This window comes from Ictalurus punctatus, chromosome 7 (assembly GCF_001660625.3).
Source record: "Ictalurus punctatus breed USDA103 chromosome 7, Coco_2.0, whole genome shotgun sequence".
Taxonomy (NCBI): Eukaryota; Metazoa; Chordata; class Actinopteri; order Siluriformes; family Ictaluridae; genus Ictalurus; species Ictalurus punctatus.
This window is the reverse complement of record NC_030422.2, coordinates 22,403,284-22,418,421: the sequence shown is the minus strand read 5'-3', so window position 1 is coordinate 22,418,421 and position 15,138 is coordinate 22,403,284. Positions and strand designations below refer to the sequence as shown.

The window sequence follows — 15,138 nt, the reverse complement described above, 5'->3', positions numbered from 1 at the left end:
GTAATATTTCCTCCATGTGACCTCTTGAACCTCCTGGATTTTTTCCTTCCTTTATGCATTTACGTGAGAGTTTTTGAAAAAAATTTTCCTTGTTGTTGTTTTTATTTGTTTTTTTTATCGGGTGGATCCTTGGCGAGTGTTTCCTTCGGGCCCTGTTTGAGCTCTGAGCTACGGCGGTTTCTTTTTAAATGGAAAAACGTAGCACTTTCCAATTGAGGCTCTGATAAAGAGAGAAAGAGAGGGACAGTGGACGAGTGCCTCACCTTTCTCCTATCTCATTTCATCCTCTATCTCTTCAGCCCTCAGTAAATAAGAACTATATTAACGTGTATATAAAGACATTCTCTCTCTCTCTCTCTCTCTCTCTCTCTCTCTCTCTCTCTCTTTCTGGAGCACACACAATTTCTCTCTCATTTCCTTTTTCTCCTGCTTATTAAAGTTGCACCAAGGACACCCTGTCCTTTAACAGCCAGTACTCAAGGTCTGACTGAGCCTTTATTTAAGCATTGTTTAGTCCTCTGATAAACCAGGTGCAGTCAGATTCATGTCTGCCACGCGCCCACATCTCACTGACCAGGTCAAGGTGTGTGTGCGTGCGTGTGTGCGTGCGTGTGTGTGTGTGTGTGGTGAGGGTTACACTCTAGGAAATGAATGTCCTCTAGGGAAGCTCTAAACGAGGACATTTTTGAGTTCTGCAGCCCTGCACTGATTATTTCTGCACTCCTTGTGTGTGATGTTCGGTGTGAGAACTGTGACTCAGTGCTGCCGAGTGACTGTGTGTTGTTACAGCACGGTAAAATATACCGAGAATGCATGTATGCTCAGTCTCGTAGATTCATGTAAATAATTCACTCATCGGGTGTATTTCATATTTGCCAAATAAAAGAGCTGTGCTTATCATTTACATCCTAACGTGTGCGTTCTTTTCTCTGCTCTTCTTCCTCAGCCACGTCGGACGGCACTCGTCAGGGGCTGGAGAGCATGAGAGGAGGAGTGTGTGCCACACAAGGCATGAAGGTGGTGCTCAAAGTTGGACAAAGTGAGTACACACACTCACACAGTACACAGACATACACATTGATGGTCACTTAGAGGGTTGTCACGGTACCAAAATCTCACTAGTCGGTACCAGTACCAGTAAAATTCCATGGTACTCGGTACCAATTTAGGTACCAAAGCAAAACACAAAACACGCTGATTGAACAACACGCTATTTTATTCATAAAGTTAAATATCAATGTGTAATTTAGGTTTTGTTTTAAAATGCCATTCTGTACACTTTAAGCTAATAATAGTTATCCATCCAAGAGTAGAAATGTTTTTCCGACTGACTGATATTAAAGACTTTAACAGTGCTATTATTATATGAAACACATAAATTTCAGATATATAGGTCAGCAAAAAGCCTCTGGTATGTAAAATTAATAAACCCCATCATGTCCTCTCATTTATTTGACCCCAATAAAAGTTTTAAATGGTAATAAGCACTAAATAACATTAAATGGTTAATAAGCACTCTTGACCGTATTAGCGTTAAACACGCGTATTCTAACCGTTAAGTAAGCAAAAACAAGGATTTTTTTTTTTTTTTGCAATAACACACCGGAATTAAAGTACGCTATGATATTCATAATGCAACTGCTACCATCATTTGAAACGCACCTGCTTGAACTCTTGGTTAATCTAAACGCACATATAAAGTTTAGGGGCGTGGCTTTTACACACATAGCGGTAACAGCGTTGAAAGTGGAAAACGAGCGTCCAAGAGCTCATACACAACAAAAACAAATCAACAGGGATCATTTTAAATAAATAAGTAACAAAAGCAAACACTGACATAAATCCGGGTGTGGGTCTTTAAGCTGCTGTAATAGGATAGGTGTGTATCCTCCGTGCGTCATAAAACTTCGATTACACCGTTTGCAAATCAGTTCTTGGTTGCTGTTGATGTTCCCTTTGTGATCTGCCTCAAATCCAAAGTCCACCTTTCTTCTTTTTGTGGATTTGGAGCCACCAAAGCAGCAGCAGCAACATCGGTGACCACGGCTGCGTCCCAAACCGCATACTTACCTACAATAAAGTAGCCGAAACACGTAATTGTTGTTGCACGGTGCACCCGTGAAAAGTTCCCAACTGACTACCTGTCAGACAGCGTCAGTACTACCGGTGCTTATGAAAATCTGGTACCATCAACTTTTTTCTTTTTAGTACCAACTTGGTACCGAAGTACCGGTACTTATGACAACCTAGTCACTTACAAGCATCAATATTCGAAACACGCTACAGCTGCTGTGCATCATTACGTTCCACATTTGAACTGAGCTGGTGTGTTCTCCTACAGCACGTTTAACTAGCTATATATACACATGGCAACTGTCATTAAAGTTTGCTGCTTACCTTTCAAAGCTGAAACAAACCAGTGTAAGAGAAGGGTCTAGAAGCTCCTCGGGTTTGTACACACCTGGAGGAAAACATCTTTTCTATTTTGCACTGTAAAAGCATTTATACATTCACCATGACACTGCTCTAAAAATACCGCGCCGTCATGTGATACACCATGATACACTAACGAGGGTGGTTGTATGCCTTTTTGTCTTAAACTGAAATGTTTCCCCAAACCCGCATGCATAAAAATAAACTGTGATGAATAGCTTTCCGACTTGCAGATAATCCACAGTGAACGTGTCTTGATGCAGAGCAAAAGCAAAGCAAAGAGCTAAACCTCATAACCTGCAGCCACAACACCTTCCCGGTAACACTTAACATGAATCATCATGCACTAATAGCTGAATTAATGCTTATTTAAATATGAACTAACGATGATGAGTTAAGTCATGTACTAATCACAACTGAATGACGATTTACTTTAACTACGCCGCGAGTCTTATGTTCATGCCTGAATAACGACCACATATCATCTCAACGCCGTCCACTGATGTCTGTGTGTTCAGATTAAATTATTGTTGTTTCTTATTAATGCGTCTTTCTACGTTCGATAAGGAGGATCAATGTCGATTATGAAAGCAATCCAGCGCCAGCCAATGATGTGTGTGTACGCAGCTGCATATTGCAAATTATATAAACAATATGAAATTCTGCACGTTTCATTCATATTCTTTCTTATAGAGCGTGTGTGATTTAGTCTACCCCTAATTAATACATTAACTAACTAACATGTACTTAAGGTGGTCATTATTCACGCATGAACTCATAACACTCACGTCGTAGTTAAGGTTAGATCCTCATTAGTTTGTGATTAGTACACGTAAGTATTATTGTAGGTATTAGTGCATGATTAGTCACATATTGCTGTTGTAATTACTATTGAATTACTATTAAAATGTTCATATTTTTAAGACTCTTTCGAATAGTGAATATTTTAAAATAAAGCCTCATCCTTAATCAGTATGTGTCCTTGCCAATTTCAGTGAAGATCTCCGGCTATGTGTTTGCCGAGGCGTTCCCCCTAGAGGTGGTTGTCCTTGCAAAAAGAACCTTTGAGGATCCCAGATATGTTGCGGTGTTAAATTAGTTAGCATAAAAACAAAGCCTTAAAGCTTCTATATAGAACCCTACAAGAGAAGGTTTTTCCTGTCAGGAAAGCTACAACGTCAAAATTCTGGAAGAAAAAAAAATAGAACCATTAGTCATCAAAGAACCCTTGAGAAACCAAGAGTCCATCTAGGTTATGTAGATAATGTTTCACTGCTGTGATCAGTGTATTGGCAGCTTATAAATACAATCTTATTTTAGTCAACACTTAAATTATAGTGCGGATACTAGGTAAATAATTTATCATTTAATAGCAACCTAATGCAAGTGAGCTAGCTTTAGCTGACAGTTCCTGTTTCCCCCCAAATATTTCATCCTGTCATATAAGTACAGTAAGACATCCACATGATCTCACATGACCTTCATGCATGCAACATTAGGACCCATGGGAACAATATATGTGATACGAAGCTTGCTAGAATACTCGTTGGTGCTAACTCGATAGCTTGAGATTCAGTGAATTCGCCAGCTCTTCCACATTATGATTCATTGAACCAGATTCGGTTTTGTGTCTTCTGCTTAACTATTGAAAACTGTAATACACCGTGTAATTAAACTACAAAATAGTAGGTTTTCAAATTGTTTACGTCCTTAAAGACCGACTTAATAATGTTCAGTAATGTTTCAAATAGCTGAACAACAGCCATGGAAACGTCACACAAACGTTAACCAGACAAAATTAGTAGATAATGGAAACAAAAGCATTTTATCAGGATTATAGCGGAATGCCTATACACATAACCATACAGTACGCGTATGTTTCCAGTATAAGGTGATAGACATCATTATGGAGCTCGGTTTAACTCAACACTAGTTTTGAATCCTGCCCATGTTGTCAGTGCACATTCGCCATAACTGTTTGTGTGTGTGAGAGAGAGTTTAAAGTGAGGCACATTACTCGAGTCTGGAGCTATTATCAACCGTAGCAATTGCACAATTGCTTGGTCCTGATACACACCCAGCCATGTAGAGTGAGAAACACAGGCTTCACAGTTAACAATGGTATTGGCTAGAATAGTCTCTCTCTCTCTATCTATCTATCTGTTCATCACTCCTCATACTCTATCTCCCTCTTCATTTCATATGTCTCTCTACGGCTTATTCGGCAACTCTACTTCAGCTTCTCAGAATACTGTATCAATTTTTGACATTATTAACATTGTGCATTCAAAATATCCTTCTATCCACCTCTCGCTCTCTCGCTCGTTTTTTTTTATCTGCTCTCTGGCTGAAAGGTCACGTCTGTTTTGTTTGTCATCTAAATAGAAGCCGGGTGCAGATTTCTGATGAGATACACACTAAAACACACACACACACATCCACACAGGCATGCTATTCTGAAAACAACAAAAACATGACAGTGGCCCATAAGCTCAAGAGGACTGTGGTAGAACACATCTGATTAGCAACTGAAGCACGCGCATCATATTCATAAGCACTGCTGTCAACTGATTGAATGCATAGAGCTTGTGAATTTTTTTTTTTTCCTTCAGCATTATAGAGCGCGTTGAGTTTGTTTCAGCTTCACTAGGCAAAGCCATTTAGTGGATTTATGCAGTGGCATGCTTTTAGTCATTGGGTGGCCATAGAGCACATTAAAGGTTGGCAAATAGAATTAATAGAAAATCTGATTTGTTCTTTGGTGCCAAATGAGTGGTCAAATAATGACAGGCTACACTCACATTACAAACTTCTTTGTACAATTACGATTTTTTTCTTTTTGGCTCAGATCGGATCTGTCTATCTTGACATGATCCATATATGTCTTTAATGTGAACGCGTCTGTAACTAGAATTCTAAGACAGTTGGTTCAAACCCTACTTCCAGTTTTGCTTGAATCGATTCCCCAAATATCGAGCAAATCACCAATTTCCCCCTCCTTCCCCTGAATATAGTCACTGCTGCTGTCCTACATTGTTGTTTTGCTGCACTACCGACACCGGATGATGACGATGACTACGTTTACATGCACATCAAATTCCCTTTAAGGTTTATATTCGGGTTGCAGCCATATTCCGAATACGATGTTTATGTCAGAATATTCCTGTATACATAGTTGTTGTAATTATGCCGATCTACACACGCGGTCTTCCTTTCCTGCTGTTATTTCCCCGGACATTTAAGATGCTGCTGTTGCTACCCACAATTCCTTGTGGACTGAGCGTGCACATATATCTCCCTTCAGTGGATTTTCTTGAATAAGATGTTTACATTTTACAAATCTCCAATTAAAACAGTCATATTCCAAGGGTGTGAAATCTGAATATTGCCTTAATCTGAATCGGGCAATCGGATTGCTGTGTTTACCTGACACAGTATTAATTCGAATATTGACAAATTCTGATTCATTTTGGAATATTGATGTGCATGTAAACGTAGTCAATTATATGTTTGGAAAAAGCCACATGAATTCCGATCTAACTGTTCTCATTCATGGGCATTTACAGTATCAGATATATATCCCAGCTAGGACCACTTATGAAAGTAGTACAAGTCTGATTTGAAATGATTGGATTTTTATGCCCAGACAGTTTTGAATAATATCAAATCTGTGTCACATTAAGGCAGAAAATTGGATTTGTGTCAATTCACCCTGGTCATGTAAATATAGCCATAATGTGTTTATACCTTTTCGGTAAGAACTAATACTTACAGGATTTGGTCAACATACCTACAATGCAGCTATGATGATTATCATGATTATTTAAATTGAAATAAACTAAATATGATGCATTATGTTGTGATTTGAGGTCAGTTATGGGCAGAGTTGGGTGTAACGCGTTACAGATTAAATACGTGTTACTGTGATCTAATGACCTTTTACAAATTTAAATTTATTTGTATTTAACTGTAATTTGAGTACAGTTACTGATGTCAGTAAAATTAAGTTACTTGCATTACAAATTTATTGTTAAGAAAAAAATATTATATCAAATGCATTTTTAAAATACATCCCATTTTGCCCCGAAGATTTTTTTCTTCAGCCCCGAATAATTCTCCACTTGGAGCGGTTTGTCACTATGTAACTGAATGTCAGTAAAAGAAGTAATTTTATATCTTCAGTGAGCGAAGGCAGGACCAATCAGACAGGGTGTATATGTGGAAACACTCGCGTCTTATTGGCTGACAATCTCAGTTCTGCCAAACGCTAGCTCACACAGTCAGAGTGAGGAAAAATGGATATATGCTGATTATTTATTTATTTTTAACCCAGTAAAGGGGTTGGAACTGAAACAGTAACATCCTCTGATGCTGAGCAGGAAAACAAGGTGTGTAAATATCTATATGAGTTCCAGTTTAAGTGAACATGATCTGAGCAGAGCATAAGGAAAGATAATGTACTTTGCATGACTCTGTAGCAGCTAAACACATACAATGATAGCTTAGCTGTGCCTCCCCTTGGCTAGAGACACCAAACTAGCCTAGTTAGAAAATCTGCTAGTCTGCTAGTCCTACGAACACTGACAACACCCGAGGCAAATTTTAAGATAAATCCAACTTTTTCTGATCATCTCATACATTGGCGCGCGCTAAAATTACTGAAAGAACTATGAGTTTCACTTTGTAGTGTATTTTTGTAGGTTTGATAGGTTTTGAAATTAACGTGAAAGTGATTAGTAATCTGATTACATGCAGTAATCAGTAACGTAATCAGATTACAGTTTTAAAGTAGTAATTAGTCATCTGTAGTGGGTTACTTTTTTTGAGTAACTTACCCAATGCTGGCGGTGGGGTGGCAGTTGGGGTGGCAAGACTTTTCTTAAGGTTGCCCTGTGCCATTGGTTTCATGTTTAAAATGTTTGCAATTTATTTTCTATAGGTCCCTACGGATTGCCCCCGAAATCCGCCAAACCGGACCAGGCAGGTCATACCAACACCAGAAACCAAGGTAAGCTCATGAAACTGTATTATTAGAACATCCCAAAGCAACAGCCCGGATGCATGCAGCACATCCCACCAAAGACCTAAAACACTCTCTCACGGTCCCGGAGAGAAAATCAGAGAAAGAGGCGACATATGGCTCGAGCAAGAGGGAGAAACGGCCGAATGCTGGCACTGCAGTTCCGTTTGATATATTCCGTCCCTCTGTTCTCTGTGCTTCTCTCTCTCCCTCTCTTTCTCTCTCCTCTGCGTCTGCTGTGAGGCCTGCGAGGCCCGTGCCGGAGGCAGTGTATGGTTTGATAATGGCCGTCCTGGGAGAGGAGAAGGTTGCAGGGACGAGTTGGAAGCCATTTCAAAGAGTTATTATTGCCATTAGTTTGGCGCCCCGTTTTTTTGTTGGTCCAGCGAGATGGCGAGGAAGATAAAGAGAGGAAGACAGACAGAGAAGATGGGTGGAAGGAGGGAGGGCACAAACGAGAGCGGGAGGATGAGGACAGAGGTGATTATTAGTCATTCTTTGTATTTGTCGGTGGTTTGTTCTGTCAAGAACTTCCACACACTGTTTTTTAAAAATCTCTTAGTCTGCCTTCAAGCAGCTTTACACATCACTGGCACACACACACACACACGCACGCTGACTCATACATACACACGTTTACTGATGCAACTTGGGGTGAAATTTTTATAGGGCTAAAAAAGTAAGCCACAGTGAGGAGAGGGAGGGAGGGAGGGAGGGAGGGAAGGCGAAAGAGATAAAGGCCGAGCAGGGGATGGTGATTTAAGAGGGAGAGAGGAGTGACAGGTAAAGAATTTTAAAGTGCAAGGGGGAGGTAAGGAGCAGGAGACATGCACTATATACCATCCAGCATTACTAAAAGACGAAAGGAGTGACAGAAGCAAGGACAGGGGCAGACAGTGATAAAGAAGTGACACTAGATCTCTCGTTATTCTCTTAGCCTGTGTTCCGCCTAGAAAGTGACAAAGCAACAGGAGCTATGATTCTGCTGACGGTGACAAGTGAAAGTGGATTGAGTGGAAATAAATCTAAACCATTGATTCCAATAAATAACAATCCTAAAACTTTTTGTTTTCAGTTTATTGCCCAATTTAACACTGTTCGGTGCACAAACGCAGAAGAAATATTTACGACCGTAGTTGTATTATTTGCTGTGTTTTATTATAGTATTAAAATACCTCTCAAAGCAGTTATACAATGATGTGTGTTAATTATACAGTAGCATTTACGCAGTTTGGCGAGATCAGAACCTAAAAACATCTAAACAGCAGGGCTGGGTAATATGACAAAATGCTAATGTCATTGCTGTAAATTACAGCACACTGCTTTCATTAGCACTTTTTGAACGCTGGCCGAGATCAGTATTTGCAGTAACTAGTAGCTGATTGGATGTCTGTTTTGTAGCCGTTTCAACGTTTTTAAAGTTTCATAAACAAACAAAAAAAATGTTAATCTTGTGCTACTGTTTTGCTTGCACTTTGTTAGAAAAGTGATGCATATTCTGTATCGGACAAAATGTCTAAGTACGGATTCAGTTGCCATATTTTGGCATATAGCCTGCCCCTATTGGACAGGCCACGCCCACAAGCGATAAGAGATGAAACTAGACGAGTGTCAGACTTGTGGCTTGCTAGAGGGGATGCAGAATTTGTACAGGAAGATCACTTAAGGTGCTGTGAAGTGAGAGACGGTCAATAACAGGAACAGACTCAGAGCCACACAGCGAGGGGATATTGTGGAGGAGGAAGAGGAGGAGAGGGGTGACGGAGAGAGAGAGAGAAACAAGAAACAAGAGGAACTGTGCACAGAATAAGGATGTAGCAATCGAGCACATCTGCAGACAGATCCCCAATATTACTGACCAATCCCCTGCTCGATTGGAGCTCCTCTTGTCTCCCTGACTACCACACACACACACACACACACACACACACACACACACACACACAAACAGACACGAGAACACATCAAACCCACATTATGACCATCAAACCCACATTATGACCATCATTTAGCAACAGTTGGTCTTTTGCCTTTTGGATGTATTGTAAGCGTATAATCCTAAGCTACACTAAACTAACGCTGGGGTAATCTATCGGCCATTTTGTCCATGTTTTACAAGCATGGTCATTTCAGCCATCTGTTTAATGATGTAGAATGGGGTCCGAAAGATGAAAAGCTATTGCTCATTGTCAATGAGACATGCTCTATTTCCTCAAGATAATCTGTAGTGGAGTTCAGTAGTCACATGCCACAAAGCACTAGGACTCTATGTGTGTGTGTGTGTGTGTGTGTGTGTGTGTGCGTGTGTGTGTGTGCGTGTGTGTGTGTGCGTGTGTGAGTGAGTGAAACCTTTCTCTCAATGATTTATGATTTTACTCCAAAAACAAGAAATGGGAAATGCGTCTAAACCGGTTGTCTTGTAGCAGTACGTCTAGAAGACCTTGATAAGTTCCCGGTCTTCACACATATTCTCAAAATTGGTTATTTTGGTTTGTTAGAGATATTAGTTGATCATTAGCATCAGACATCTCTTCAAGTCCTGCCAGTTTTTAACCCCAAACTATCTTGAGGGGAAAAGAGCTACCAATATTATGCCATGTGTACATCCAAAAGTTTTACATACATTAAAATGTATGTTTCTGCCATCATTTAAGCAGTTATGGCAAATACTTAAGGAATTAATCATCAAACGTGAGGTTTTATTAATAGGTTAATATGCTAATGTAAAGTTATGAAGGGGTCTTCAAGATGGCTTTGGATTCTTAGCTTTGGGTTCAGAAGGGAAACATAATACATGGAATATTTAAGGGTTCCACTAGAGGTCTTCTCAAGCCAAAGGTTCTACATTAAAACCTTTCTTAAATAAATCGACTATTAAATTAAATTATTGAAGTCAATGTACTAATTAAGGAATGAGTGCACTAGAGTGGCCATGTGTTGAAGATGAAGGTTTTAGGATCTTCTTGTCTCCTGTCATTTTTCAGGTGGCAGTGGGAACACAACTCTTCCCAGAGTGCCTGGTGGGGGTGGAGCCACTGCGGGCGGTGCAAACGGTCCTCTCCCCGCCTCCAACATTGCCGTCATCGCAGGAGCAGCTGGAGGCTCTGCCTTCCTCCTTCTGGTCACCACAGTGATTTGTGTGGTGTGCTACCGCCGGCGGCACTCGAAGCATTCCGAGTCGCACCACCCGCCACTTTCTCTCTCATCCTTGACCTCACCTAAGCGCGGGGGTGGAGGAGGGGGTGGGAACAACAACGGCTCCGAGCCAAGTGACATCATCATCCCACTGCGCACTTCAGACTCGGCCTACTGCCCACACTATGAGAAGGTTAGTGGGGACTACGGGCACCCAGTCTACATCGTGCAGGAGATGCCACCTCAGAGCCCCGCTAACATCTACTACAAAGTATGAGGATGGGCACACAGCATTAATCTCAGCCTGCAGTGCCCAGACCACGCCCCCTCACCTACTACCTAAACCATAGCAGTATGAACCGACTTCTCCTGTATCTCTGCAGTCTCAGCTCTGACTGTGAAAGCCCCAAACCCTGTGACTGAAACCCACACACACACACACACACACACACACACACATCAAAACACACACACACACACACACACACACACACACACACATATATACACACATATACACACGCCTCCTAAACCTCTGACTCTTGTAATCAGGAGGGGCGTGTTTTAAGTATTGAGAGAAAATCCCTGAGTGAGGGCTATTTTTTCTTCTTCTAAGAGCACACAAAGCTCTCATAACATTCAATCAGACCCCTTGGAGTAAGAGAGAAGCAATGGCTTGAAGTCTCTTAAAGGTGTCCCTGAGAAACACACATTCATACACGTCACATTTGTGAAGTAACGGCAGACGTGAAATAAACTTAAAAGAAAAAAAAAGAGAGACTGAAAGTAAACTGACCCTAGACCAGTGTGATGTTCCCTGAACTCGAACACTACAATAACTCACAAATAGCAGTTTAGTTTGTCCCATTTGTGTTCGTCCTCAAATAAGAGAAGGCGCACCTGGCTCAGCCAATTACAATGCAGTGCTGCCATCACATGACCCAAGGCCCTGCATCGGATTAGAGGAGCCATAGTCGCGTTGAAGATCTTGTATATTTTAATAACGTGCGTATTTTGTGAGTGTGTAGGGTAATAATTATGACACTGCTGTTGCACGGAGTGTGACGGCGAGTGCGCATATCGTGTGCTTCAGTTACAGTGTGTTGGTGTGAGTGTGTGTGTGTTTATCTGTGAGAGAGCATTGTACCTGAGTGAATGTGAGTTAGACTGTTTCAAAACCAAAACACAAAAAATGAGCGAATATCAAAAAGTGTTTTTTTTTTTATCGCTTTCATTCAATATAGAATATAATTATATATGAATATTCAGTAAAATAATTTCTAGATGTCCTTTTCCTTTTCTTTTTTTCTTTTTTTCCAAAATGTAAAACACCATATCTGTTGTTAGATCATTTTTTTTCCCTCCTGCTTTTCTTTTCTGTGCTTTACAAAAAGCTGACCCTGTTTCTCCTCTGTATTGTAAGTTAATTTAATACTTTGTATTTCATTTCACAAAGGGTTTTTTTTTTCTGTTTTATTTGTTTCCCCCTAGTCATTCCTCATTTCCCAGGAGTCTCCACTCTCCATGTATATTTTTATAGCTCCTTGTACAATGATGTAGTTTTGAAGCTAGACCTCGTTTTGTGAAAGTGTTGAGGTAGAGGCACAATCTGAGAAGTTTTTTTTTGTTTTTGTTTTTTTTTAATGTGCAAAGACACTTTCTTTTTTTTTTTTACGAAAAAAACAGAAAAAAGAAAGAGGGAGGGGGTTAAAGAAAAGAATGCCAGAGCTGCCTATGAAGGAAAGAGAAAAGACAGAACAGATAGAAGTATGGGGTAAAGACAAAAAAAGGGAGAGGTTGGGGGGGGGGGGGGGGGGGTCCTCGAAGGATGTCGTCAGGATGGGATGGGGGAGGATGAAGGGATGGAGGAACAGAGCACAGAAGAAGAGATGGAGTAACGGAGGTGGGTTTTTTAACAGACTCTTGAAAGAGGTTGTGTGAAACGGGGGCTCGGGAAATGCAGGATTCTCAACTACACAGATGGAAAAGAAAGCGGATTCACTCGCTCCGTCTCAGTTGGAGAGATGGGAATAGGCTTTCATACACCTGCTCGTACTTTTCTGAGGTGGAAACATTCGAGGCTCAATTCAAATTCTTTCACTCTCTCACAACACATCTTAGTATAATACAACACACGCACGCACACTCACACACACACCACAGCCTCATAAAATGACAATGCACTTGAAAAGGCACACAACTCTTTCAACGCACACACACACACACACACACATACACACACTGAGTATACAATCAAAATCCATTATGGATGTCCACATAGACGCTGATTACCTGAAATGAATTCTGATTGGACTGTCACACACAAACACACATGCACACACATTCAGATTACACCCATGCATTCCAGGCCTAAAGAACACACACACACACACACACACACACACACACACACACACACACACACACACACACACACACACACACACCCTGTGTGTGTGTATCCGAGTGTGCCAACAAGAGTCTTGTATTTTCAGAATGTGCTCTTTTACATTGCTGTGTGTACTGATGCTAAAAGATGGTTGTTAAGGTAATGTACGCTACTGCTCGTGTTACAGTTAATCAGTATATCAGGTTTCCTTACTCTATGTTCAAAGCTGCATTGAGACAGAGGACCTCACACAGACATACAGACACACACACACACACATACAGTGCCCTCCACTAAAATTGGCACCCTTGGTATTTATGAGCAAAGAAAGCTGTGAAAAATTGTCTTTTATTGTTTAAACTTTTGATCTTTTCACAAAAAATTCACAAAAATACTCTGCTGTCATGGATATCAAACAATTGCAAACAAAAATACAGGTTAATCAGAAAAAAAAAATCTTTGTGAAATATTGCTGTGCATCAGTTATTGGCACCCCTATGAATTCATATGAGAAAAATATATCTGAAGTACATTCCCATTGATATTTTCAATTTTTTTAGTACACCTGGGTGACTAGGAACAGGAAATTGTTCAACCATGACTTCCTGTTTCACAGGGGTATAAATATGAGATAACACATTAGCCAAAAATCCCTTAGTCATTCATAACAATGGGTAAGACCAAGGAATGTAGCAAAAGGTTGTTGAGCGTCACACCATGGGAAGCGGCTATAAGAAAATAGCACAAGCATTTTGCACAATTTTTCACTGCCTTCTTTGCTAATATTTACCAAGGGTGCCAATATTAGTGGAGGGCACTGTACACACACACACACACACACACACACACACACACACACACACACACACGCGCGTATATATATACACATACACACAGCCAAATCCATGAACCTTAAGGCCTTGCACCACTTTGCTGGTGTGTTTAGCGCTCAAGGCGAGACTTGTTTAGAACCTGGATATGAAAATGACCGAGTTTTTGTTTGAGTGTTTCTGAGTTGATCTGGTGTAACACTGCAGCAAGTGAACAACATTGTTTTTGTGTCATGTCAATATTCTCTGTTAAATCTTTACGATCAAGTTGTCAGTGTTGCTTTGTTGTTAAGTGACAAATAAGTATGGTGCATTCATTTGTTGGTCAGCTTTCAACATTTCTGTTCATTCAAAATCCTACTTTTCGTTAGCCATGTTTCTGTCCTGTGGATGTGGACTCATGAGTGTGTGTGTGTGTGTGTGTACACACATGTACAAACGCCAACATCTGAGGACTATTTAGTGGCAAAAAGCTGGCGTCTCTGATCTCGTTACGAAGAGTCTTATCGAACAACGTGGCCTCCTCGACGCAGAAGACACCTCTGGAAATACGAACATGTCTGGACTTTGTTTTTTTTCCCCATGTTGTTACATCTCTGTGTTTTTCCTTTCAGCCTTTCTTCATACGCTTGCTTTCAGCCATGGATGCTGAGACCTGTGATTTGCAGGCAGACAAAAACAAAACAAAACAAAACAAAACAAAACAAAAAAAAAACAAAAAAACAAAAGTGAAAAGGAATCAAGAGGAGTGTGTGATTTTTTTGTAGAGAACGCTTCAGTGTGTGCGCGTATACATGTTTCTCTGTGCCAATAGCCAGCAAGTGACGGCCATTTAAAGGACCTCCTCTCCTCTCCTCTCCTCTCCTCTCCAGTTGCCGTGTTGAGACGTTTGTGGGACACTACATTTGTGTGTGAGATGTTTTCTTTTCTGTGTTCATCCTTCCATTCTTCTCTCCCACCATACCACTCCCTCTCTTTCTTTCCTCGCTTTCCCTCCACCCCATATCCACCTCTTAGAACGAGAGGTTAAAAAATTAGTACATTCCTTTGAAGAAATGTTGATTAAAAAATTGCAAAATTTGTTTAAGCACCAATCTTTGACCTTGCATTATTTTTATGTGCTTGTTCGTGTTTTTATGTTTTTGTTTTTATATCTTGGTGGGAACCAAATGTCCACACATGGATAGGACTATCTGACTTTCAGCTACTGGGGTTAGGTTAGGGGTTCAGGTGTACGCATAGCATTTACTGGCTGCATTGATAATGAAAGGGAAATTGATAGTATATGAGTTGCTGACATTTACGTTTTCATTGTGGCAAAGGAAAGATCA

General features: G+C 40.5%; 1 protein-coding gene across 1 annotated transcript in view; it reads left to right on the top strand.

Moving 5' to 3' along the window:
• efnb3b (ephrin-B3b) overlaps positions 1 to 14,901 on the top strand; it is a 71,552-nt gene extending 56,651 nt beyond the window's left edge. Inside the window, exons 3-5 of the mRNA XM_017472372.3 lie at positions 947 to 1,039; positions 7,373 to 7,441; positions 10,438 to 14,901. Coding sequence (XP_017327861.2) covers positions 947 to 1,039; positions 7,373 to 7,441; positions 10,438 to 10,865 — 590 coding nt within the window. The 3' untranslated portion in view covers positions 10,866 to 14,901. The remainder of the gene's footprint in view (positions 1 to 946; positions 1,040 to 7,372; positions 7,442 to 10,437) is intronic.
• Positions 14,902 to 15,138: the final 237 nt, after the last annotated feature.